General features: G+C 36.4%; 1 protein-coding gene across 2 annotated transcripts in view; it reads left to right on the forward strand.

Annotated features, from left to right (window-relative positions):
• The first annotated feature begins 227 nt into the window (after positions 1-227).
• The window catches only part of LOC129261867 (ubiquitin carboxyl-terminal hydrolase 37-like), a 35,631-nt gene continuing 11,745 nt past the window's right edge, over positions 228-24,113 (forward strand). The window contains exons 1-13 of one of the 2 annotated variants that reach the window (XM_064101539.1): positions 228-559; positions 4,092-4,239; positions 6,505-6,626; positions 8,732-8,955; positions 9,883-9,989; positions 11,207-11,294; positions 11,916-12,077; positions 13,042-13,170; positions 16,196-16,322; positions 16,768-17,045; positions 17,683-17,805; positions 20,926-21,093; positions 22,343-22,453. In XM_064101539.1, the coding sequence (XP_063957609.1) occupies positions 350-559; positions 4,092-4,239; positions 6,505-6,626; positions 8,732-8,955; positions 9,883-9,989; positions 11,207-11,294; positions 11,916-12,077; positions 13,042-13,170; positions 16,196-16,322; positions 16,768-17,045; positions 17,683-17,805; positions 20,926-21,093; positions 22,343-22,453 (1,997 nt within the window). In that variant the 5' untranslated portion in view covers positions 228-349. The remainder of the gene's footprint in view (positions 560-4,091; positions 4,240-6,504; positions 6,627-8,731; positions 8,956-9,882; positions 9,990-11,206; positions 11,295-11,915; positions 12,078-13,041; positions 13,171-16,195; positions 16,323-16,767; positions 17,046-17,682; positions 17,806-20,925; positions 21,094-22,342; positions 22,454-24,113) is intronic. The other variant, XM_064101544.1, reaches the window with a different exon arrangement.

The raw sequence follows: 24,113 nt of genomic DNA on the forward strand, positions 1-24,113 counted from the left end.
TTGACAAGCAAAAAAAAAAAAAAAAAAGTCGTCCTAAAATGCATGTTTTATTTCGATTTTGAATGATGTATTTCTTACCATCATAAAAGACCACAAATAGTAGGGTGGACATTTGATATTGTGTCCCCCCTACTATTTTGAGTAGGGGGGCATGTCCCCCGGCCTTGCCCCCCCCCCCCCCCGACTTTGCTAGCAACTTTGCAGCACGAAGCTCGAGCGCGCTTGATGAGAGCGCGCGAGCGGCACCGGTGCGTGCACGGCGGACATCGGAAGCGCGCGATTTGTTTTGTGAGAAATTAAAAATGACTGGAATATAATTTCCCAGATTTAAAAGTGTATCTGTACGATAATGGAGAAAAAACAAATAAAAGAACGATATAAAGGAATCATCTGTTCAGCTGGATACCAAGATAAGGATCTTTGGAGCCAAGTTAAGCATTCGAGTGTGGATAACTTAGCGCCATCATGGAAAGATGGCAGATTGCACATTGCTCAGTCCCATACAGACTCATTTATGCTGGTTGTGGAGTACAGGAATGGAGTCCAGAAAACGTTCCCGGTAATATATTCAGGCTTTAATAAACTTTCTTGAAACTCTCGATCAAAATCACTTAGAGACCAATTTGTTTCTTATAAAGGATATTTATCAGGACACTTGATGGTGTAGATTTCATTTAGATCAGTCAGTAGAATAAGACAGCTGGCAGCCGTCTGTTTCGAGCAATCGAGGAGTTATATTATTTATTATAATTAATTTCAATTCAAAGAATCAAACTTTTTAATTCAATTTTTTTTAAGTTAACTTTTGACTTTTGTATTTCTCCTCGCACACAAACCTAGCCAGGATGCTCCTAAAAGTCCTAGAGAGTAAAAATAATTTACTTACGTATGCTTACACCGAGCCAGGTATTGCGTCCCATTCCTGTGCGTGTACCGCAAAAAAAAAAATGAAACTTTCGCCCCCGAGATTTCTATTACTTTATTAGTTACATGTACTTTCCTCCTAAAAGAACTAGATCATGTAGATCTAGGCCCTAGCTAGCCCTAAATCATGTTAATGGGATGCAACTTCATTTCCAACATTTCTACGATATTGATTTCATTTGTAAACAAGAATTCATTTAAAAAACAAGAAAAATATTAGCAAAAGACGGGGGAAACTTGCGCGATGTTTACGCCGCCATCTTGTTTCTTCGCCAACGTTACAGACAAGGATATGCATCGCAGTTTGTCCTGCTTGTTTGTAATTTAATGTTTAACATTGTTTATTGAATTGCTAGTTATTTTTTCTTCATTGTTATTAATTATTTATAGGGTGTCTGGAGAAAAATATTATTTTTCTTATTTCAAGAAAATATCACATTTTCTTTGTGAATTTGAAGAGAAATGACCTTCAGACTGACAGAAATGTAACATTTTTGAAAAAAATCTGATTATTGGCTACAAAAAAGAAGAATGAAATTAGGTCAATTTTCAGCATTTCTCTGCCATAGACTGTGTAGTTAAGAAATGGACACACACAAATCCAAATTTTTAGCTTCAGAGAGCTGTTATAAATTTATTATTAATGCCAAAAACTTGTCCATAAAGAGTCCAATAGGATTTTTTATGCTCTTTCTGATGGTATGATTTTTATAAAGATTTGGAAACCAGATCACAATGAAAAATTGCGACAAAGTGAAAAAATTGTGCAAAACAGAAATTTCATTTTCCCATAGAAAACGCATGGGGAAATGGCAATCTCAACACACACAAAAATAAGGGTTTGCAATTTATCTCTAAATCCTTAATTCAAATGATCATATAAAGTTGTCCTTACTGTCAAAAGAAGCCCCTGAATTTTCTCTTTCCATACATGCCAAACACAAGTTGATAATCAATTCAGATCACGTTTTTTTAGTAGCCTGAACTTCCCGAAAGAAATGTGCCACATTTTCCCCTAAATCAGCCTGTCTTATGCTGACACTTTTCAGTGTGGCTTCAGACACCCTATTATTTAATTGGTGTTCATTTAATGTTTATTGTTTGTAGTATTGCATGTATTAAATTAACCGGACATTCTAAGTTATAAATTTGTCCATCAAATTGAATAGCTTAAAGGTCAAGTTCACCTTCAGAAAAATGTTGATTTGAATAAGTAGAGAAAAATTAAACTAGCATAAAGCTGACAATTCATCAAAATCGGATGTAAAATAAAGTTATGACATTTTAAACTTTCACTTATCTTTCACAAAACAGTGATGCACAATTCAGTGACATTCAAATGAGACAGCTGATGATGTCTCTCACTCAACTTTTCTTTTGTTTTTTATTGTTTGAATAAATACAATATTTAATTTTTTACAGATTTGACAATAAGGACCAACTTCACTGAAACATAAATTTTTAACAATGCTATGTTCAGGCAGGAATTAATTGTTGTTTCACTTGACAATGAGGAGAAAATTAGAATATTTCATGTAATGAAATTCAAAAGAAATAGTGAGTGGATGACATCATCAGTCTCCTCATTTGCATACTCACCAGGATGTGCATATAACTGTTTTGTGAAATTAAGCAAAACTTTAAACTGTCATAACTTTCTTATTTTACAATTACATCCAATTTTGATGAAATTTTCAGTGTTATGCTTGTTGGATTTTTCTATTTTCATTCAAATCATCTTTTTGTTGGGGTGGACTTGTCCTTTACGGAAGGATTAACCTTATCTACTTTGAACAGAATTTGTACTTAGAGGAATCCTTTTCATAATTTTTAATTTCTTATTTGATAAAACTCACTTGAAAATTATTTTATGAATATTGTGAAACATTGTCAACATAATTATACAGTATCAATTTTGGGAATACTTTCTGAGGGACATGTTTACATGTACATGGATATTGTTTTCGACAACGGCACTTATTCTCTTCGACTTTCTTGAAACTGGTATCCCTCGAACCAGATTCGGGAAATAAGTTTAGAAGATTCCTCTGTCTTCTCCACACAATCTCCTGAGCTAATTGTATCCTTACCTTCGCTTAAACCAGTCTAACGAGGCAAAGAGGTCTTCAAAGCCATATCGCAAATTTGGTTTTCGAACTGCTCCGAGCATTTTGCTGTGATGATATTGAAATATTATATATTCACTACAGATAACAGTGCTTAATAACTGATTTGTTTGAATCTGCTATTAATCCCCAAATTGGTGGCTGGTCAAAAATAGTCTGTGCCACGTCCTAAGCCACTCATCAAAACTGTCTTTTAGCACGAATCCTGCTATAATGGTTTGATTTTGTTTCCCAACATTAAGCCCTCCAAAGGCCTTTTATTGAGTCAAATACATGTAATATCAAAATATACACAAGCAAACATTATTACACAATTAATAAATGAACTCAAACAATAATAATACTTAAACATTTCTCTCAAGTAAATGAAGAATGAAGTGACATCCATTTAGTATTAAATTTGTTTAAGAAACCCGATATAGAACTAATATCTCATCTTCATAATATCGAATCATTTTTTTCTTTGCATATGTAAACACTGGTTTTTTACTATTTAACTTTTGAAAAAAAAAAAATGCTGTTTGATTATACATACCAAACAATTCAATGCATCGTTTCTTTTCTCATCAAAAACCAAAGATTACATTTTTCAAACTAAATTCAAGTTAAGTTTAGTTTGAAAAAAAAATAAAGGCTTGATGCGTCTTTTCACTGCGGCTTTCCGCATTGCCTATTTATTTGGCTACATGAATGATGAAATGTGAGAATTGGTAATCAAACGCTGCTAACGGGATTTCTGCAGAAAAGACACAGACACCGACTTTGACGAGGTACATGTAGACACCCTAACAAAAACCTGTGCTGTGTCTTAATAAAGAGGAATCCAAAATAAAAGCACCATGCATCTTTGTGTAATCAACGGTGTCTCACTCTTAACCACATTCCTCATTCTTTGATAAGTAAATTTTCGTATTCCTTGTCAGATTTCTTCAACCTTCCACCAATTTGTGTTTCGTGCCTTTCTTCTCACAGGAATTGTTTTATCACTGAGGCGGAATTATAATTTGAATAATACCACTATTACATTTTCTGTATTTTCAGTTGAACGTGAAGGGTGCAACATATACACCCACCAACAACACTCGAGCAATGATTTTGCTCAAGGATGGCACAGCAGTTCACATCAATAAGGCCCCTGCTTCTGGTCTTGAAAAGATGATGGATGCTATCGATGCTTTAGGCAAAAAAGGTTGGTTGAAAACTAGATAGGTTTTCACTTGGCTCAATTAAGTATGTACATGTACAGTACATGTATTTATTGGTCTAATATTGCTCAGTTATTGTTATACAGTGCGTATAAAAAAAATGGGACAGATTTGAAAAGTCTATAAAATGTTTGTTTCAAATTATGATCTCTATATTTTGGTGTCAATACGTGTAGGTGCTCTGAGGTCTTATCCTTCAAATGCCATCAAAATAATTTAGTTTCGTTCATGTTTGAGCGAACACGGAATGTTTTTGTCTGAGGTTAAAAAGGAGGCTTGCGCCAAAATGGCATAAAATGATAAATATGATGGTCAAACTTCTTGCTAATCAGCAGACTTCCTCTTGACCTTTTCATTAATATCTTTGCCATAATTTTCGAATTATGCGGTCAAAATTTGTTTCCAAATCTACTTATTTGCTTGAATAGTTCTGTTATTCGTTTTTAATATGTTCTCTTTCAGCTTTGAATATTCCTTCTCTAAGCAAAAACAATTTTTTCAACCGAATTATGGGAGAGCGTCAATTTTTTTTCAAATCCTTTTATTGTGTGCTACAAAGGTTATGGTGCCTTTGAACAGTGGCAGACTGATGGGTGGGGGATCGGGGTGCCCACCCCCCCCCAAAAAAAAAACAAAAAAAAATAGAAAGTGAAATATGATATCATTTTCTGAATATTATGTCAAAATCACAAAATTGGATATTTTAATTTAAAAAAGTGGAAATGTTTTGCTTGCTCGCTTCACAACTTTTTAATACATTTTACTCGATCTGCCTTATCTTGCTCCTTCAAAATCGACACAATAGGCTACACCATTGCCATTGAAAGACATGAATCCTTTCCTGTTTGTCTTGCCAAGCACATAATTAAACTTGAAGGATTCAATAATCTCTTGAAAATAGGATTCATGTTTTTTTTATAGGTACCATAACATAATTTGTTTCACATAATAAAAGGATTTGAATAATAACAAATTCTCCCAATTAATAATGCAAATCTTCTTACTTGGGTTGACAAAAAGTCTTCTTTTCTTACTTATGAAGGAAAATTCAAAGGTAAAAGAAGTTTAAATGAAAAACAAAATAATTCAGGTAAATAAATAAATTTGTAAATAAAATTTGACAGCATAATTTGAAAATTATGGCAAAGATAATGAAAAGATTAAGAGGAAGTCTGCTGATTGGCCAAAAGTCTAATCATCAAATTTCTCATTTCTGCCATTTTGGCGCAAGCCTCTTTTTGAACCCCCGACAAAAACGTCCAATGTTCGCTCAAGCATGAACAAAATATATTTTTTTTAATTGCATTTTAAAGATAAGATATCCGAGCATCTATTAACATCAAAATATAGATATAATGATTTGAAACAAATTTTTTATAGACTTTTCAAAACTGTCCCGTTTTTTTATACGCACTGTATAGATTGCATTATTTGCATATGACTATTTGTTTGAAATTAGTAAACAACTAAACATAATTACAATTAGGACAATATCATAATTGGTAGAAGTAAAAACCATCGTAGGAAAGGATTGTCAGAAAATCACACTGCCTCCAACCGGGTTTGATCTTGGGACCCTAGCTTGCATGCCAGGTCCTTGGGTTCAAATCCTGGTTGGGACATTGACTAAGCGATGAAAATGAGTCCATAGAATGTACTAGGCATTCAAACTAAAGGGTAGTGTTACGACACATTTGACCCTGTCACCTCTAACAAGTTTACCCATCTCATGTCATATTTGTCATGTAGAATGAAATTGACGACTTACAGGTGTAACTTGATCAACAGACATTGACAATGGCCACAACGCCCTCTCTCAAATAATAAACTTCCTGCCAAAGCCACCTATTAGAGAGACTTGTCGGTTGGTTTCAAAATGATGCTCTACAAGGCACGATAGCTGAGGACTGTTTGTCTTGCAACTCGGCGAAACAGTTTTAAAACCCATGCTGGGGGCTTTTATGATCCTCATTACAAGGTCCCTTGGAGAGGACCTTAGCCATTGGTTACCAGGGATGTATTCGAGACCATTCTTGAGGCCACACTTGCCAGCCGTGGCCTTGGCCTATTAAAGTCACTTGTACAAAGTCTTTGAGAGAAGGTTTCTCCGGCAGCCCCATGACTTGGAAGAACTTGTCTCGACTACATCTCTGTTTGTTACTTCAAATCATTCCTGCTTAATACATTGTAGGTGAAATAACCATCGCCACATTTAGCCTTTCCCGTTTCTGTTGTGTTCATGTGTCTAGGCAAGACTACAGGGATTAGTTCTCACTTGAACAGTAAACCTCAGGTAAACAAGACATCGCCCCCTTGGCTTAAGGAAGTTATATCACCTCAGAAGCCCAAACCTTCACGAGAACAATCATTGGTAAGTGAAATTCATTCTTTCTTTTTCCACTGTAGTATGAGATGGAAAGTGAATTATTAAATGAATCCATTAGATTATTTGTACAATGTGTCCCCCCAAAATGTCCCTCTAATACATGATGGAATTAATCCCAAAATGTACTATTATTCTCAATTAAATATCCAGAACTAGAAAGCTCATTTCATTTTCTGATTTATCTGAAGATTTCATGGGTCTTGCTTCAGTGGTTTCGAATGCACATTTTGTTTTATAACTTTTTATTCAATTAGGTAAATTAACTTGATCTCTGTAATTCTAATAATGATAATACCAACATGGTTATATACTGTAGCACATATCACTGCCAAATGCGTCCCTATGTGCTCAATGTGATATTATTACCCTGGCTTTAGCCCTGCAGGCTTTTACAGCGCGGTAGCATTTCAAGGAATAAATTCCTGCCAGGTACCCATTTACCTCACCTGGGTTGAGTGCAGCACAATGTGGATAAATTTATTGCGAAGGAAATTACATCGTGGCTGGGATTTGAACCCACTACCCCCTGTTTCAAAGTCAGAAGACTAATCCACTGGGCCATAACGCTCCATAATACTAGTATTAATGAAAGAATGAAAACAAGAATGCAGTTGTTGAAATATATGAATATTAAACATTGAATCAGGCATGATACAGGCTTGGCGGGTTATCCCCGTCAGCATTTCCCATTAACAAACTTAGAATGGCCTGCCAGGCTTTGGTGTTACATATTGCCCTTTTGAACGTGCTCAACTTTGTGATTTGATGAGCCTGGTTAGGTCATGGCAATTTCTCTGGTCAGATCCGGGAATTCCCTGGTCAGATTCTGGATGATCAAAGGGGATTGATATGCCAGACAATGCAGAACATACATGTACTGCAGTGCTGCATGCAAACTTGAAATGGGCCAAAAATTACCACTGTTGCATATTAATAGATTGTGTATTCAAAACTGCTGAAGCGAGACCATTGAAATGTTTATTGAAGTTTGAACACACAATTTGCTTCATAGTTCTGCACATATAACGGAGAATAATACTTAATTGTAGATTTAATTCAGTTGTATTTGAGAGGGACATTTTTGGGGGACGCACTGTAATGCTAGAATCTGTAAAATTTGCCTCTAAGGATATACAGTGCATGTGGGTCCATAAGGTATTCTTAAGATGAATGGTTAGGTGTGTATTTCACTGAGGGGCTAATGTTTGCGAACATCAAAAATTTAGAGTTGTGTACTACGGGTACATCTGGGTTTTAAAGGTTACAAACGGCTCACTAACTGCATAGCGTAGTAAGACGTACATGTAGGTGCCGGCCGCTTTTCTGACAGTGACGGCAGTGAGAGATCAAGTTCCTAGACCGATAGGAGTAGCATTGCCTTTTCATGGCCTCTGATAATTGCATTGTTTATTTAATAGCAATGTCACAAAGTCAACACTGCCGCTATAAATGCAGGTGAGACTGCTAGAGGCATTCCACTTGTTAATATTGATATTGCAATTGTTTCTTAACTTGCAAATGCAAATTTATCTTCATCAAAGTTTTACAAACATTTGCATACTTTGCAAGCATTTATCACATAGTCAAAGTGTTTGCAACATTTAGCAGAAATGGGTTGATGAATAAAAAAAAAAAAGAATCACTCGTAGCTCATTCTGGTACACAGTGTCTATTGGTGGAAATGCAGTTGTTAATTGATATGTTTTAAAAGGACTGTACACACTTAACATTCAAAACTATGTTTCTTATGGGATCAATCTTTGAGTGATTGATATGATTTGAAACACAATTACCTGCACGGGATTAAGAGGGACAAAGCCTTTCATTTGATAATTCTTATTTGTTTTGTGTTTTGTATTGATTTTTAAGATGCATTTCTTGTAAGATGTTTATTTAACTCATCCCATGTCTGTGCAGAAAGTTTTGAACGTATCATACATTGGCCCGCCTCCTTTATATTACATTCCAACTCAATCAAGAATCATACGGTATGCTTCTTGATTGAGTTGGAATGTAATATAAGGAGGCGGGCCAGTCCCCGCGTCAAGTGTAATTAATCAATCTGTTCTTTGTTTTAATTCTAAACTTAGACACCGGGCCGGAGTCGGACGGGTGATCGGGAGGAATTCACGGGTGTGAAAACCCCAACCTTTCATCAGAAGTCATTTTCTCCATGGAAATCCATCAAACGCAAGACCCCTGATGATGAAGTTCTTGAAGTCGGTGACGGCGAAGACACAGAGAATCTAGGAGCATCAATGCTTTTCTCTGATCAGACAGATAAGGAGAACAGATACACACCTACGCCTTGCAGGTGAATTATTATGTTTTTAAAACGCTACCGATAAACCGGCGTTTACGGTTAACCGGAGGCGGTAAAAAAAGAGAAAACCTTCACCAAAGTTGCTAATGTTAACTATAGTCCCACATGTTGCCCCGGGGACCTCGACACGACGTCTTCTTTTACGTGTTCGGGCTGCCGCAGTAAGTCCCACATGTAGACTTTCATAGTGTTGCAACGTTAATTGAAAACAATCGTTTGATCATTCTGATCATTTTTGACCGTTTTATACTCAATCAACACCATGAAAGTGTACATGTGGGACTACAATATTACCGAGTGTAACATGAAACGATCGTTCCGATTCAAGAAAAATGTGAGTATTCTTACTTTTTTCTTTAGTTTCCAACTAAACTAAAACAATTTCAAGGAATCATTGAAAATAGATGACCATTTTATGAATATAAAGATGTAAAATCTGAAATTTCAGCAACTTTTTTGAAGGTTTTCCCCCCTACTGTTAGGCCCTAGATCTATGGTTAAACGGTTGTAAAAATAGGTTAAACGTTTATGCTTTTAACGGTCGTTTGAACAACGTTTAAGTGTTTTGACTCAGCCCTGCTTTTTGATTTGTGATAATTCAGGAAACTAGATTGTTCAAACTATTTGATTGTTTACCCTGGCGAACAATCGAATGGCAAGAAGGGTATTCATCCCACGCCTAGTTGTCATTCAGTTAGCGGAGAGTCACCTCATTCAATCAAATCCAATGATATCACTGAAAATTTCAGAGGTGATGACAATAGTCAGTGCTGACAACTGTTACAAAACACCTTCGGAGTTCAGAAGACGGCCATCGATTCTCTGACACATTCGGTCTACTATTGAGTTTGTAGAGGTCTATGCTTCATCTGTTCATAAGAGTAATATCAGCTTGCTGTTTTTGCTTCTACTTCACAGAGGAGAAAGGCAGGGTGTGCTGCAGAAGAGGATGAAATCCGGGGGCTCCATATTCCTAGAATCGTTTGAGGAGAAGCAAAAGGGAATGAGTGAAAACAAGAAGAAAGGTAAAGCTCTTTGATTTCATAACTAAGCTCAATTCATTTATCTGAAGACAAAGGTTTTGACTTGTGGTGTACGTGTATACTATTTGTATATTCATATAAAGTAGGACTCAAATGACTCCCAGGTTTTTCATTACATAACACACCTGTAAGCACCTCCCCATATGTCACGACATTCTACAAAATGCCACTTACTGAGAATATTGGATGATTCACTCTATCCTAATAAAGACACATTTCATTCACACTTCAATGGACATAAATACATGTACTTGTATTAGGGCAATTCCATAAAATAATCAACCTTTTTGTACATTTGACCCCATTTTTCTCAAGTTTTACTTCACTTAATGAACTGACCAAGTCATGGTCGTTTGAGAGCATTACAGACTGTCAAAAGAACAAGAAATCAGAGAGGGAGAATTTCATGAAGGTCCCACATATAGGGGGTTGGACGTACATATCTTATGGAATTGCCCATATATGTATGGGGCAGCTGCTAAAATATAATGTCACGAAAGCAAAACTTGAAAAAAAATCAGAACTGTATCAATCTTTGTCAGATTTTTTTTCTTCAAATCTTCATGAGTGTGCTTCTCTAACTTTCTTTGTTTATCGAAACAAACTATATGTCAGGATGTATTTCTCACTTGAAAGTATAATGTGCTTACAAAGTTAAGTTTTGTTGTTTTCATCAACAATGTTCTTTCGATGTGTTGTTTGATCTCAAGTTTAAAATTAATTTTAATGGATTAGTCAGATTCTTAATCTGTTTTCAGCTGCTTGTGATGTGATAAAATAGCATTTTGATATCCATCATGCAAGCTACAGTCCTTTGGGGAGGGTCCACGAGGCTGAGGGTTACGTATGCTTGTCTACATACATGTACATCAAATTATTTTCTGTGTTGCCTTATCTTCAATGTAAACTGAGGTATACATTCTAGCAAACACTGTCATCATCTAAACCGCATAGAAGTTATCTTTTGGGCATGTTTTGAAATCGAAAGCAAGGTAGATAAAGCTATTTTTATTTAGACCGACCTAATCCATTGCTTCATGGGAAAACCCCCAGTCCCTCCATGCATGGTATAACTCTCTGAAACAAAGCTCCAAAATCAGAATCTAAACAAACTTCATTTCTTTCATTTTGAAACTATTTTCATAATCATTGTTTGTAAGCTTTGTATTTTCTTATTTTTGTTTTGTGTGCGTTTTCAGGTCCGAATTCAGCCATGGCTGTGTCTCATAATTTCTATTCCCGTGGCAGACAAATGTCAAATTATGGAACAAGTGATCTCTTCTCACGGTAAGTAATCATGAAAATAAAATCATTTCGTTACGTATGAGTTTTTTAGGGTGTTGCTCGAAAATTAGTTGCATGCAAGTGCAATTTTCATGGCAGGTTTGTAGTAGATGCATTCTTTTTGTCAGCATCTTTGTCTGACATGTTTTCAAATCTGATCTTAGCTTTGATATGCTTTAGATGCACACATGTTTGACTGTTACTATGGTAACTGTCAGATTATGACAACTAATCCATTGCTTACAACTTTAATAAAACGGTCCCTTGGTTGAAATATTGCAGGGCTGCCAACTCACTCTGATTAAGTTTCTTACAAATGGGCAGATTTTAGCTCCTAAAGACATTCTCCATCAATCTCTGTTCTAGTACATGTCCTTTCAAAATAAAAACAACCACATGTATTTTTTTCTGATTTGAAATATTTGAGATCAAATGAGGCCTGAAACATTCATTTCACAGACCAGTCATTATTCTTTTATTTCTGGGGCAGTGTTTCATGAAGTAAAATGTTGGTTACTTTCATGAACCACTTTGTTGTGAGCCAATCAGATGCAAGGATTTCAGTAACTTTTATCACATGTCAGTGAAAATCACTGACTATTTGTTTCATGAAATGCTCCCCAGAACTCCATCTCTAAGCAGTAGATCACAGTCTGAAGAACCAGGCAAGAAGACAACTCCTGGGTTTCTTGTCTCAAAGTCCAACAATGTACCAAGGTCAAAGTTCAACTTCAAGACCTGGAACAAACCAAGCGGGATGGAGTCATCTCAGAGAAACCTGCAAGGGTGAGTCACCTTTTATATTGCGGATCCTCCCCACCACCCCTTTAAAGGTCAGGTCCATCCCAGAAAAAAAATTGATTTGAATAAATAGAGAAAAATAAAACTAGCATAACACTGAAAATTTCATCAAAATCGGATGTGGAATAAGAAAGCTATGACATTTTAAAATTTTGTCTATTTTTCTCAAAACAGTGATATGCACCATTCATTGACATGTAAATGAGACAGTCGATGATGTCCTTATACTTACAATTTCTTTTGTTTTTTGTTGTTTGAATTATTCAATATTTCATTTTTTTTTCATATTTGACAATTAGGACCAACTTGACTGAACCATATAATATTAATCATTGCTAGTTCCACAGGTTCAGGGAGAAATTAATCATTGTTTCACTTGACAATGAGGAGAACATTAGAATATTTAATATATCATATTATAAAATACAAAAGAAATAGTGAGTGGATTACGTCATCAGTCTCCTCATTTGCATACCGACCAGGATGTGCATATGCACTGTAACTGTTCTGTAAAATTAAGCAAAACTTAAAAATGTCACAACTTTCTTATTTTACATGCGATTTTGATGAAATTTTCAGTGTTATACAGGTTTGATTTTGCTTTTTTTATTCAAATCACCTTTTTGTTGGGGTGGACTTGTCCTTTAAACTTTCCATCCAACCCCCCCCCCCCTGCAGGTTCTCTAATCTTGGCAACATACATTGAATGCCATCCGATCATCATTTCTGGGTTTACAATGCTTCATCTAAGGAAACAACATATACCTCTCCTGATAACCATATTTATCTGTGATATACTCTTGAAGGGTTTTGTACGTTCTCTAACCTCGGTAACACCTGTTACATGAATGCCATCCTGCAGTTGTTACTGGGTTTACAATGCTTCATCCATTGTCACTAGCATGTACTTATACTGATGACTATTTTTTTTTATTTTAAATCTTTGTAGATTCTCTAACCTCGGTAACACCTGTTACATGAATGCAATCCTGCAGTCGTTATTGGGTTTACAATGCTTCATCCAAGATCTTCAGCATATACCTCTCATCAAAGTCTTGCCTAAATCTAGCCTCTATAGGTAAGTCACTAATGCACATGTACATGTTTTCTTTCTGTATAGAGTCTGTCTTTTCTTCCGATTTGCCAATTTGATAGTTTTCAGGCAAGTCCTACACGAGGAACACTGTTAGGGCTATTTCCTGGACACTTTTCAAGAATGTTGTCAGAATTTACTAAATCATTGTCAGCATTTACTACACCTTTAGTACACCCCTTAGCTTTGATTGGCTGATAAGCAACAAGGTTACTGTCAGAGAGTAATACAGTGTAGCTGTGTGATAAATACCATTGGAGAAATGCTTTGGATTACAGTTTTATTCATATTTCTGAGACCACATGTTGCAGACTAAGAATGAAAGCAATGGCATCATTATTTTCATATCACTTTTTGATGTTATATAGTTATCTATATTTCTCTCTTATGGGCATTTTCACCACAGATGGACACAGAGGCAAAAAAATCAAGTTGATATTCATGTCAAATGCTTTATGTTTTTTAATAAAACTAGACCTGAAGTTACTGAGACAAAAAAATTTCCGACTCTGGCAGCCATTTTTTATTTCAAAATGGCTGCCAAAATATGGATACAAATTAGTGTTGAAAATAGTATATTGATACATATTTTGTTTTGACAGATTTTTAAAGAACAGTTTTGATCATGTTGTTTTCGCCTGTGATTTAGCTTGCTATTATAACACTTTTTAAAATCCCACAGAAAGAAACACCAGTAATTTATTCATCTGATAAAAAAACATTGATGAAGTATGTGATATGGTATGTAATGTCAGTTACCGAAAACATGATTTTTTTTTTCTCATTTCCTGGAAAAGAGGATATATTATATGAAACTTGGTAGATTTCCTCTCTAGGTAACACCCCTCCCTTCTACACCAAAATGAAAGATTACCAATTAAAGATGAAGCCATAGGGTACCATTAAATATATGTAATGTCAGTTACCAAGTGGAAAATGTAATGTCAGTTACCGAGATGTAATGTCAGTTACCATGATAAAACGTTGGTTACCAATATTGAAATGCAAATATGTGGTCAATTTTATGGTGAAGAAATATTGTATACTTGTTATTTAAGTCTTTCACTTTAAAAGTCACACCAGAAGGAGCTTGCTATTGACTTTTAAAAGGTATAGTTCACAAGGAATACTATATGAAATTATGAAGGAAGTTGCATTCCCATTGTGCAAAAAAAAATTACTATGAAATTGTTTTGTACATGCGCTTACCAAGTACCTAATTGTTTGTATCAGACAATTTTTTGTTTGGTTTTCGGGGGGGGGGGGGGGTAGGGGGTACTTTTCCCAACCTATTGCCTAAATCTGCAACATTTTTTAAGCTTAACATTGTGATGAAGGGGATTTCCAGGGTCCCTTTTTTAGTTTCTAGGATTCTTTAGAGCATTGCCTCGCTAAAAGTAAATTCCTGGTTTTTATACCTGTTAGTATGTGGATGTGTGATACAATTTTGTTTTTGGTTTACAAGTATAGATGAAAAGTGAAATTTGACAGTTCTGATCAATGTTGCATGGATCTAGTAAAACTGTGTTTTCTTTTTCTAATTTACAAATAGTTCAGTTTCAGTTTAGAAGCTGGAGTTTATTTTTTGTTGACAGCTTAAAAAAGAAATTAGCAAAGAAAATGATTAAACAAATTATGAAGAGAATTGAAATCCGACAGATATGAACAAGCATTGCTTGTACTGACCAGAATAGAAATCAATAAAACTACATGGCTGCATGAGATTCGGGGGAGGGGTACGTGAAGCCTAGGGGAGGAGACCCTTATTCATTTTGCCTTTTTTGAGGGGAGGGGGAGGTTGGAGAAGGAAAAGGTTTAAAAGGTCAATATAAAACTGATGAATATATTATGGGTGTATAGTCAGAAAAATCCATGTGTACAGTCAATGCAATATTAAATTACTATAGGAAAACATGTAGCTGCTATGACCCCACCCCCCCCCCCCCCCCCCGAGTAAGTAAAACATACATTTCTTATCTTTTGATAATTAAAAATTGTGAAGTATTATGAAACTTTTATGATTTTAAAAAGCCTTACATATAAGTACCAAGAAAATTATGCTTTTGAAAATCATATAGCACTGGTAAATGTTAATGTGTATTGTCAGTTACCGAGTAATGATAAAAATGTTCACATCAAAGAAAGGAATTAAGAAAAAGAAAAAGTTTATTCATTTAAATGTTCCTAGAAACTTGGGTATACTTCCACATCAAGCTCACTTTCAGGTGAAGCCCTGCACAGAAGATACAATGCAATGATTCCACACATTTGACTTCCATGTGTTATCTCTATGGCATATTAAGTGTAATGTCAGTTACCGTAATGTCAGTTACCAGCATGGTTGTGGAAAAATTATCATAGCCCCCAAAAGACAAAAACGAATTGTTTAATATTTTGACACATCTTAACCTAGTAACGGAGGTATACTTACATATTCAAATTATTACTCTATCTACTCAGGGACATGAGATATTTAAATTTTAATGAACACCCTGAAATTGCATGTCCTTTTGCGTAATGTCAGTTACCGACACATTTTTGCTTGCTGATGCGTAAAAAAATGTGGTTACATAGGAAAACTTAGTATCAGAGTATACAGCAAGGCTCACTTTATTAACTCTATCAAAAGCAAACTCCCATCATTTATTGTTTTAGAGATACACACAATGAAAGGTGTGAAAACATTGTGCCGTGTAATGTCAGTTACCGTGAAAATGCCCTTATGGAAATTAGATCAACTGTTGGGTCTAAGGAAAACCATATGATGTAAATGTTATGTGTTTAAGTGGAAACTTCTTTTAATTTGTGAAAGACCCCCTTAAATAGTTTGGGTTTTTCGGCTTCAATACAAAACATAATTTTTGAATGAGCAGAAGTGGTGAAAATGGCCCCAAAGAAAATTGGAATGTTTTATCTATGTACCTAACCATGATTTAGTGAGATCGTGAGAGTTCCAAACTTAGAAATCAATGTGAGAAAGATTAAATCTCTGTATTTTGTTGTTTTCTAGGGCCCTGTCTCGGCTGCTCTACTCAAAGCAAGGCAACAAAGGAAGCAGTGAGATTGAGTTACGCCTCCAGAGTGTCAAGGCTGCAATATCGGCAACTGCCACAAGATTCTCAGGATTCATGCAACATGTAAGATTTCAGTAAAATTATTGTAAGATTGATTTATATGGCAATATCAGAACAAAACAGTATGCATTACAATAAAAATAAATGTAGAAGTATTTTAAGGACCCTTGAACACAATATCTGGTTGCCTGGTTATCAAAGGCAGGTCTTAAGTTTCAATCATTTTCTGGCAAGGATATCTTTCTTTATTGCCAATCAATGGAAATATACTGAATGCTCCCCACTATCAGTTTCAAGTAGTTGCATGTTGCAAGACAGAAAATTCATTACTCAAAGTTGTACACAAAAGCAATATCCTTTCAGCGATATTAAGCCAATTCTTAAAAAAAAAATTAACTGATGCTGAAACCACATTTTCTGGTAGATTGTTCCAAGGACTTATTACTTGTGCCCTTGCTGTATTTTGTTGACATTTTGGACACAATTATTTTGTAATTTGATATTGTAGGATGCCCATGAGTTCCTCTGCCAGTGCCTAGATCAGCTCAAAGAAGATGTGGAACGAGTAAACAATCCAAAGACGGACAAAGACATTCAAGAGGCTGTGTCCCCTCCCAGCCAAGTGGTACCTTCCAATCAGTCAGAGGACAAACCCAAGTTTGCATGTGCTGTCAGTCAGAACTTTGAACTGGAAGTAGAACATTCCATTCTGTGTCAGGAGTGTGGAGAGGAAATAAGCAAGAAGGAGACTTTCAATGATCTCTCACTGGACCTTCCAAGGACGTGGTAAATGTTTTGTTGTGTTTCTCGTAGCACTATACAGACAAACTATTACCTTGGTCATCTGATCCCGGCTTGTCCAGACACAACATATGCACTTTCTCCACTCCCTGGGGAGTATTCCAACTTCCATAACATTTTAAGACAGGGTCCAGGGGTCTATAAAACCAAGGATTGCAATCAATTGCTATTTGGAAATGGCAATTGAAGATTGTTGTTGTATGCTTATTTCCATTCGTGACATAATATATTTGTTCCTTACTGACCAGGAACCAATCAGAATTGTCCGGGCATGTACGTGCAGCAAATCGCAAATCTTTGTGTTACAGAGCCCATATGTGCTGGTGAACGAAGGAAGTAAAAGTGTAGTTGATGATACCTCTGTCTTTAGGTGTTGCTGGAAGACTTCCATTTTATAGACAATCATTTCTTCTGTATTTTTTCTTACCCCCTTCTTTCTCTTTCTCTCGTTATCTCTTTCATTCGTTCTCACTCCATCTCTATCTCTGTCTACCTATATCACTCTCTCTCTCTCTTTTGCTCTGTCTGTGTCTTTTTCTATATATGTATCTTTCTGTCTCTTTCCTCTGTCTCTATCTATCTCTGTATCTATGTCTCTGTCTCTCTCATTCTCTTTCCACAGTGAGCCCTTTTCATTGCAGACGGCTCTAGATAGCTTCTGTGCATCCGAGAAACTAGAATACGCCTGTGCAAAATGTGACTGCAAAGAAGCTAAGGTGTGCCACAAATTCACCAAACTTCCCAGGTAATCTTGGTTTATATTCAGTTTATGTGCCATAAAATCACCAAACTTCCCAGGTAACCTTGGTTTATATTCAGTTTATGTGCCATAAATTCACCAAACTTCCCAGGTAACCTTGGTTTATATTCAGTTTATGTGCCACAAATTCACCAAACTTCCCAGGTAACCTTGGTTTATATTCAGTTTATGTGCCGTAAATTCACCAAACTTCCCAGGTAACCTTGGTTTATATTCAGTTTATGTGCCATAAATGCACCAAACTTCCCAGGTAACCTTGGTTTATATTCAGTTTATGTGCCGTAAATTCACCAAACTTCCCAGGTAACCTTGGTTTATATTCAGTTTATGTGCCATAAATGCACCAAACTTCCCAGGTAACCTTGGTTTATATTCAGTTTATGTGCCACAAATTCACCAAACTTCCCAGGTAACCTTGGTTTATATTCAGTTTATGTGCCATAAATTCACCAAACTTCCCAGTTAACCTTGGTTTATGTGCCATAAATTCACCAAACTTCCCAGGTAACCTTGGTTTATATTCAGTTTATGTGCCACAAATTCACCAAACTTCCCAGGTAACCTTGGTTTATATTCAGTTTATGTGCCATAAATTCACCAAACTTCCCAGGTAACCTTGGTTTACGTTGACTTTATGTACCATAAATTTACCAAGCTTCCCGGTAACCGTGGTTTACATTGACCTTATGTACCATAAATTCACCAAACTTCCCAGGTTGGTGTTTCATGAAGCTGTCCGTAAGATAAGAGCGACTTCAAAACAACTGGTGATCCTTATTTTTGGTAATTGGCGATGGTCTAGCACGTAAGAAAGGTTCACCAGTCATTCTTACAGTCGCTCTTAACTTACGAACAGCTTTATGAATCGGCCCCCTGGTAACCTAACTGTGGTTTATCTGCACTTTGTCTACAAGAATTTGGTCTTCTTCTCAGATAGGCTATTAGTTTGGTCTACACTATGCTTTGTCTAATACCCACTTGGTTCAATTCTAATTTATTTTAATGCCAAGATGGGCCATTCATCGTCTCATCATTTTTTCATTTGTCAAATGAAAATTTGATTTCATTTACGATTCCTCTCATCGCATCTATAGACGATAACATGGTGGTTCACCGAGTGGATATTAGACCAAATATGGGTATAACGTAAGTGGAAATGGTAAATGAGAAAAAAAATGACAATTAGACAACACCATCTGAGATGTAGGTCAATTTCATTGGATGGGTTAGGGGAGAGCAGATATGGTTAGGCCTGAAGAAGTATCCCATTGTGTCCCTGTTTGGTGTACAGACATCATTCAGCAAGGTAGTCTTGAGGTCAAATCTGTCTTATCAAATTCTATAATTTCCGTAAATATTTTTTGAATAAAATTCCTTGAAGTGCAAAAAAGTGCAACACAATTATTCTCAAGCCAGCATAATTATTTTGCAGGGTTGAAAGGTAAGAGGGAAATGTTGTAAAGTCATCATATGAAATACATGAGGGGGATGGGCGGATTTTGCCTTGATGACAGCCCAAATAGCCCCTAAAATTCCCCCAAAAGGCATGCTTTGGGGCGACCATTCTTTCTAGAGTCGCTCCAAGAGATCTGTCACAAAAAATATTCACGATCATGAAAAATCAATATTCTAACTATGGCAAAATAATGATATTTGCTTCTGCTGCATGATTACTGGTTATGCCTAAAAAAGTAGTTTTTAAAATGAAAGAAATAGCCCCCAAAATTCTGCAATCGCCCCAATGTGCAAAACAATAGCCTCTAAAAAATAAGAATTATTTCCGACCCTGAGTAAAGTATATGTGTTAGATGTTTGAAAAGCAAGTATAATTAATGTTATTAGCGTAACAAGATCTTGGGGGAAATAGAACTGTAGTTAACTCTAGTCCCAGGGGGGGGGGGGGGGGCAGTCAATGTATTGCTGTACACACACGTGGCCAAATTATTTCCAAACACCCCCTAAACGAGTTTTACTCTGTGTGCAAAATAATCCCCTAAACAAGTTTTTCGTGGGCTTTTTGTACACATTTTGGCCCCTTAACAAGTTGTCGCCAGAATATGACCGCGGAGAAAAAGCTTAGGGGGAAAAAACATACCCTAAACACGTTTAGCTAGTCTTAAAAAAAAAGCTTTGGAAAAAAAAAATTCCCTAAATACGTTTGACCCTGCGATTGACCATTGACCAGTCTTTCAAAACTACCCCTTTTTTTGAAAATCTGTGTTTTTTGATACCCAATAACGAGTGCACACGCGGCCCGCGTCCAAAACTGAAAAACACCCCTTGTATCACGTTTTTTTGGTCACGCGTGTGTACAACAAAATATTTGACTGCCCCCCCCCCTGGGACTCTAGTGGACTCCCCTTGATTGCAGTACTGAAATGATCAGAGATGATTGTTTGAAATTCGGTGCAATCAATTGAGTTGAATGCAATTTAAAGGAGAATGAAACTCTTGGAGCAAGTTAGCTTTTGTGAAAGCAGAAAAATCAAAAAATAAGATCAACAAAAGTTTGAGTAAAATAGGACTAGCAATAGAAGAGTTATGAGCATTTGAATGTCGAGATCACTAATGCTATGGAGATCCTCATATTGGCAATGCGACCAAGATCTATGATGTCACAGATGAACAACTCTCCCATTTTGGACACTGAAAATATACCCCAAAACATCTCTTTTTGCTCATATTCTAATCATATGACAAACGATTCATCAATGATATAATGTTGTGAAACCTCTGTACTTGTCCTCTCATAAAGAGAACACCTCACCTTGTGATAGACTCTATAAAAGTGAGAATATAAGTGAAATAAGTACTAAAGTAATGAGGGAGTTGTACGTGTGTGACATCACAGATCTTGGTCGCATTGCCAATGTGAGGATCTACATGGCATTAGTGATCTCAATATTCAAATGCTCATAACTTTCTTATTATTCATTCAATCTTCCTCAAACTTTCAACAATATGTTTCTTTGATTTTTCTCTTTTATATGGATTCAGCTGGTTTCAAGGGTTTCATTCTCCTTTAACTGCACTGAACTGTTACGAGCTGAACAGCTGAATTACCCTCAACTTAATCAGACATTGAATGATTATTTTTTTTAACAGAGTTCTTATCCTCCATCTCAAACGTTACACCTACGACTCGGATGCCTCTCTAGACAGCAAGCTCAGGTCAAGTGTTGTCATCCCACGCTTCCTGACATTGGCCTTTCACACCACGAAGAATACTGCCCCACCGCCAGCAAGATCAAACCACACACAAGCTTATCATGTGTAAGTATTGACTATAACTAGATAAAGGTTGAAGGCGGTAGAGGGTGCTAAGGAGGGCACCATAAAATTCACCAAGGGCGTTGAGTATGGAAATTCCCCCATAATTCCAATATGATTCTCAAATTGATATTGAAGAGAAACCCCTTCGTTCTTTTGGTTGGTATTTTCATAGACCTGGGGGTGTTTCACAAAGATTTAATATGACTTAGAGTCGCACTTAAATACCAAGTTGCGTACGGTATGAAAGGCTTGACCGCACTGGTCAGATCGTGTCATGAGGACGTGCACTACTGCATATCTATCAATAAGATCGCGCGCTGCATGTCATGACACGCGTCGGCATTTAAGTACGACTAAAGTCATACTTAAATCTTTGTGAAACACCCCCCTGGTTGGTTGTTTCATAAAGCTGTTTGTAAGTTACAAGCGACTTTACGCACGACTGGTGATCCTTCTGGTAAATGATGCGCACCGGATTTGCATTGGTGTTAATGTAGTTCCTAAGAAAGGATCACCCTTTTTTCATAAAGTTGCTCATAATTTACGAACAGCTTTATGAAACACCCACCTGGCGGATGAATGTATCATTTCTATTGCAATATTCTTATTGGGGGGGGGGGGCATTTACACCAGTTCATATCCTTTTACAGCAATATTTTTTGTAATCTATAGGAACTCTAATTACATTTCTATTTTATAAATTCTGTTAATCATCCTCCCCCTTTATTAAATGTCCGACAGGGTTGTAAAAATTGTATCTAAAACTCATCACCAACAATTTGCGCATTTACATGTTGTCATTCGGCAAGTTAAAAGGTAATATTGCCGATATTATCGAAAAATGTAGTTTTTCATTTTTTACATTTTCTGATATTGAAAGCCCTTTCCGATGATGTCTTCAAAATCGCCCAAATCACCATATTTTTGTAGCAATTTGATATTATAAGAATAAAAGGTCGAATTGCCCCCAAGTGCCAATTTTGGTTAAAGGAAGGGCAATATATAGATCACGCCCTTATACCACTCAGATAACCGTACAAATATATAGGTCGTAGAAAGGGCAATTAAACTGGTACCATTTTTTTTTTCTTCAGTTGTTGCCATTTCATGATGTATGATCATATTTAACCACTTTAAATTGTATGAGTCACTGATTGGTCTTACCACTACCATTACCCTTCAAGAAATGCCATCTTTTGTTCAATACTGTTATTTTTTTTTTTTTTTTTTAATTTTTTTTTTTTTACAGTCCGTTGTCACCTCTACGAGACAACATTGGGACACCTTTCAACCACAGCAGTCCTGATGAGAAAGGAGATGGTAGTAGCATCAGGAAGAAGCTGGACTATGAGAGTACCAGGTTAGTAATCTTAGGCAGTGTTTATGCTTCCACTTTTCAGGCCAGAATCAGCGTTTCCATACGTGATTAGTCCAAAACACGGTTGCGTCCATACTTACTTTCATTTAAACGACATTTCAAAACGCTGATAGTGTTTAAATGACGTCATTTGGTACATATGCTTCCGGTGAGATGAAAATCCGCGGGCAAATGCAGTCGCATGGTACCTCCACGGTATTACCTCTCATCTCTCTTGTTACATTTGCATGTGTGTAATAATTGATTTAAGTACTATCACTAGTATTACTCTTCCAGTTTGTCATCACGATGAATGTTGAAGGATTTACAACAATAAAACCTGGAACATGAGTTATAATGAGGAGAAATCGCCAGATGCCCCAGTAGCATAAACAAATATATGTTTTATTATTTTATAATGTATCTCTGAAAAGTTAAGCATAAACAACACTCCCAGAACCACGTTTACGATTGGCGTTTTGAAACGACGTTTGAAAACGCTGATTCTGTCCTCGCAATGGAAGCATAAACACACCCTCAGCCAACAAAGACATACTCTGTTGAAGCCACCAAGCACTCAAGAGTGGACAGTTAATTTAATTGAAAATCTTTACACAAGTCTTAATACACATTGTCAACAGATATGCCCACATGGGCATCTCTTCATTGATTTGAAGAAAGTCCATATTCCTTTACCAGGGGGCGTTTCATAAAGCTGTTCGTAAGATAAGAGCGACTTTAAAAACGACTGGTGAACCTTTCTCACGCGCTAAACCATCGCCAATGAATATACCATTGACCACAAGAAAGGATCACCAGTCATTCTTAAAGTCGCTCTTAACTTGCGAACAGCTTTGTGAAACACCCACCAGTTTTGCAAATTTTTGAGCATTTTCTCATTGTCTTCCTGAATTAGTTGGCACATAAAAAAATTTTGCTTTGATTTATCTGTTACATTCTGACCAATCTATTTTGTGATAATTACCAAAATTGGAATATATGTGTAGCTGTGGTTTAAATCAGAGGTCTAACTAGAAAAGCTTGGTACTTGGTGGTTTATCCTCCAAAATACTCATGTTGGAATGTTAACTAGGATATGGTGCTTGAGGGTGGATTAAGGGGGGTAGGATCGTGGCTTTAAATTAACCTGAATCAGTTGACGTACGAGGGTAGGATGAAGGTTATTCAACAATGTGATTGTGCGGGAGAAGAAGGAGGTATACAGATTGAGCCTTGAAGATGTTGCCTCACACTGGAAAGAGCATCCATGTCTGTTACTGTCTAGTTGAGTGTTTGCTTGGGGATCAATGTCCACTTTGCAATGTAACATTTCAAAGAAGCAGCTTAAAGCAATGCACCTGCAGCTGTGTCTCTCTTCGAGAGAATTCCAGTCGAGTGAGTTTAGTTGGGTGACACTTGCTTCTGTCTCATTTGTACTGTATTTCAAATCGGACTGCTTGACTCATTCAAGAGAAGAGATATTTTGGAATTGGGTGTATAGGTCAAGCAGCAGAGAAAACACTCGAGCTAAGATTAAATTAGCCCCTGAAAGATTGTAAGATTCAGTTCATTACAATTGGGTTCATGTAAGTGGTGCTTTTGAAAGAACAGAAATAGGAAAGCCAAAATAGCCCCCATAATACTCTTTTTTTAAACATTTTTT

The sequence above is a fragment of the Lytechinus pictus genome, chromosome 1, assembly GCF_037042905.1.
Source record: "Lytechinus pictus isolate F3 Inbred chromosome 1, Lp3.0, whole genome shotgun sequence".
NCBI lineage: Eukaryota > Metazoa > Echinodermata > Echinoidea > Temnopleuroida > Toxopneustidae > Lytechinus > Lytechinus pictus.